Consider the following 521-nt stretch of genomic DNA (forward strand, 5'->3'; position numbering starts at 1 on the left):
AGGGAGACGGGGGACAGACGGAGGGAGACGGGGGACAGACGGAGGGTGGGCAGACAGATGCCTACGAGGGTCTACACTCACCGTCTGGACCTGGAGGAGCAGGTCATTCTTCTCCTGCAGCAGCGACACCGTCTTCTCCTCCAGCTCCTTACGTCTGGCCTCGGATTTCTCCAGCGCCTCTTTCAGTTTGAGAAACTCTTCCTTCAGGTTAGCCATTTCCTTCTCGTTCTCCGCTGACTTCAGCAACGGCTTTATCTTAAAATACAGCTTCATCCACGGCCAGTTCTTCACCCCCATGAAGGCTCGAATATTCCACTGGATCACCAACAGGGCATCCCTGTCTCCCCGGGGGGCAGAGGGGGCGCACAGGGAAAGAGGGAGGGAGAGAGAGGGAGAGGGTGAGGGAGGGAGAGACAGAGAGAGAGACAGAGAGAGAAAGTGAGAGATACAGTGAGAGAGAGAGAGACAGTGAGAGAGAGACAGGGGGAGAGAGAGACAGGGGGAGAGAGAGACAGGGGGAG

At 57.2% G+C, this 521-nt stretch overlaps 1 protein-coding gene across 1 annotated transcript in view; it reads right to left on the minus strand.

Annotated features, from left to right (window-relative positions):
* The window catches only part of LOC125481722 (myosin-6-like), a gene marked incomplete at its 3' end in the record, with an annotated part of 2,262 nt that extends 1,928 nt beyond the window's left edge, over nucleotides 1-334 (minus strand). Inside the window, exon 1 of the mRNA XM_048593619.1 lies at nucleotides 82-334. Coding sequence (XP_048449576.1) covers nucleotides 82-297 — 216 coding nt within the window. The remainder of the gene's footprint in view (nucleotides 1-81) is intronic.
* Between the last annotated feature and the right edge of the window lie 187 nt (nucleotides 335-521).

Source organism: Rhincodon typus, unplaced genomic scaffold, assembly GCF_021869965.1.
Source record: "Rhincodon typus isolate 14 unplaced genomic scaffold, sRhiTyp1.1 hic_rhity00003306, whole genome shotgun sequence".
Lineage (NCBI taxonomy): Eukaryota > Metazoa > Chordata > Chondrichthyes > Orectolobiformes > Rhincodontidae > Rhincodon > Rhincodon typus.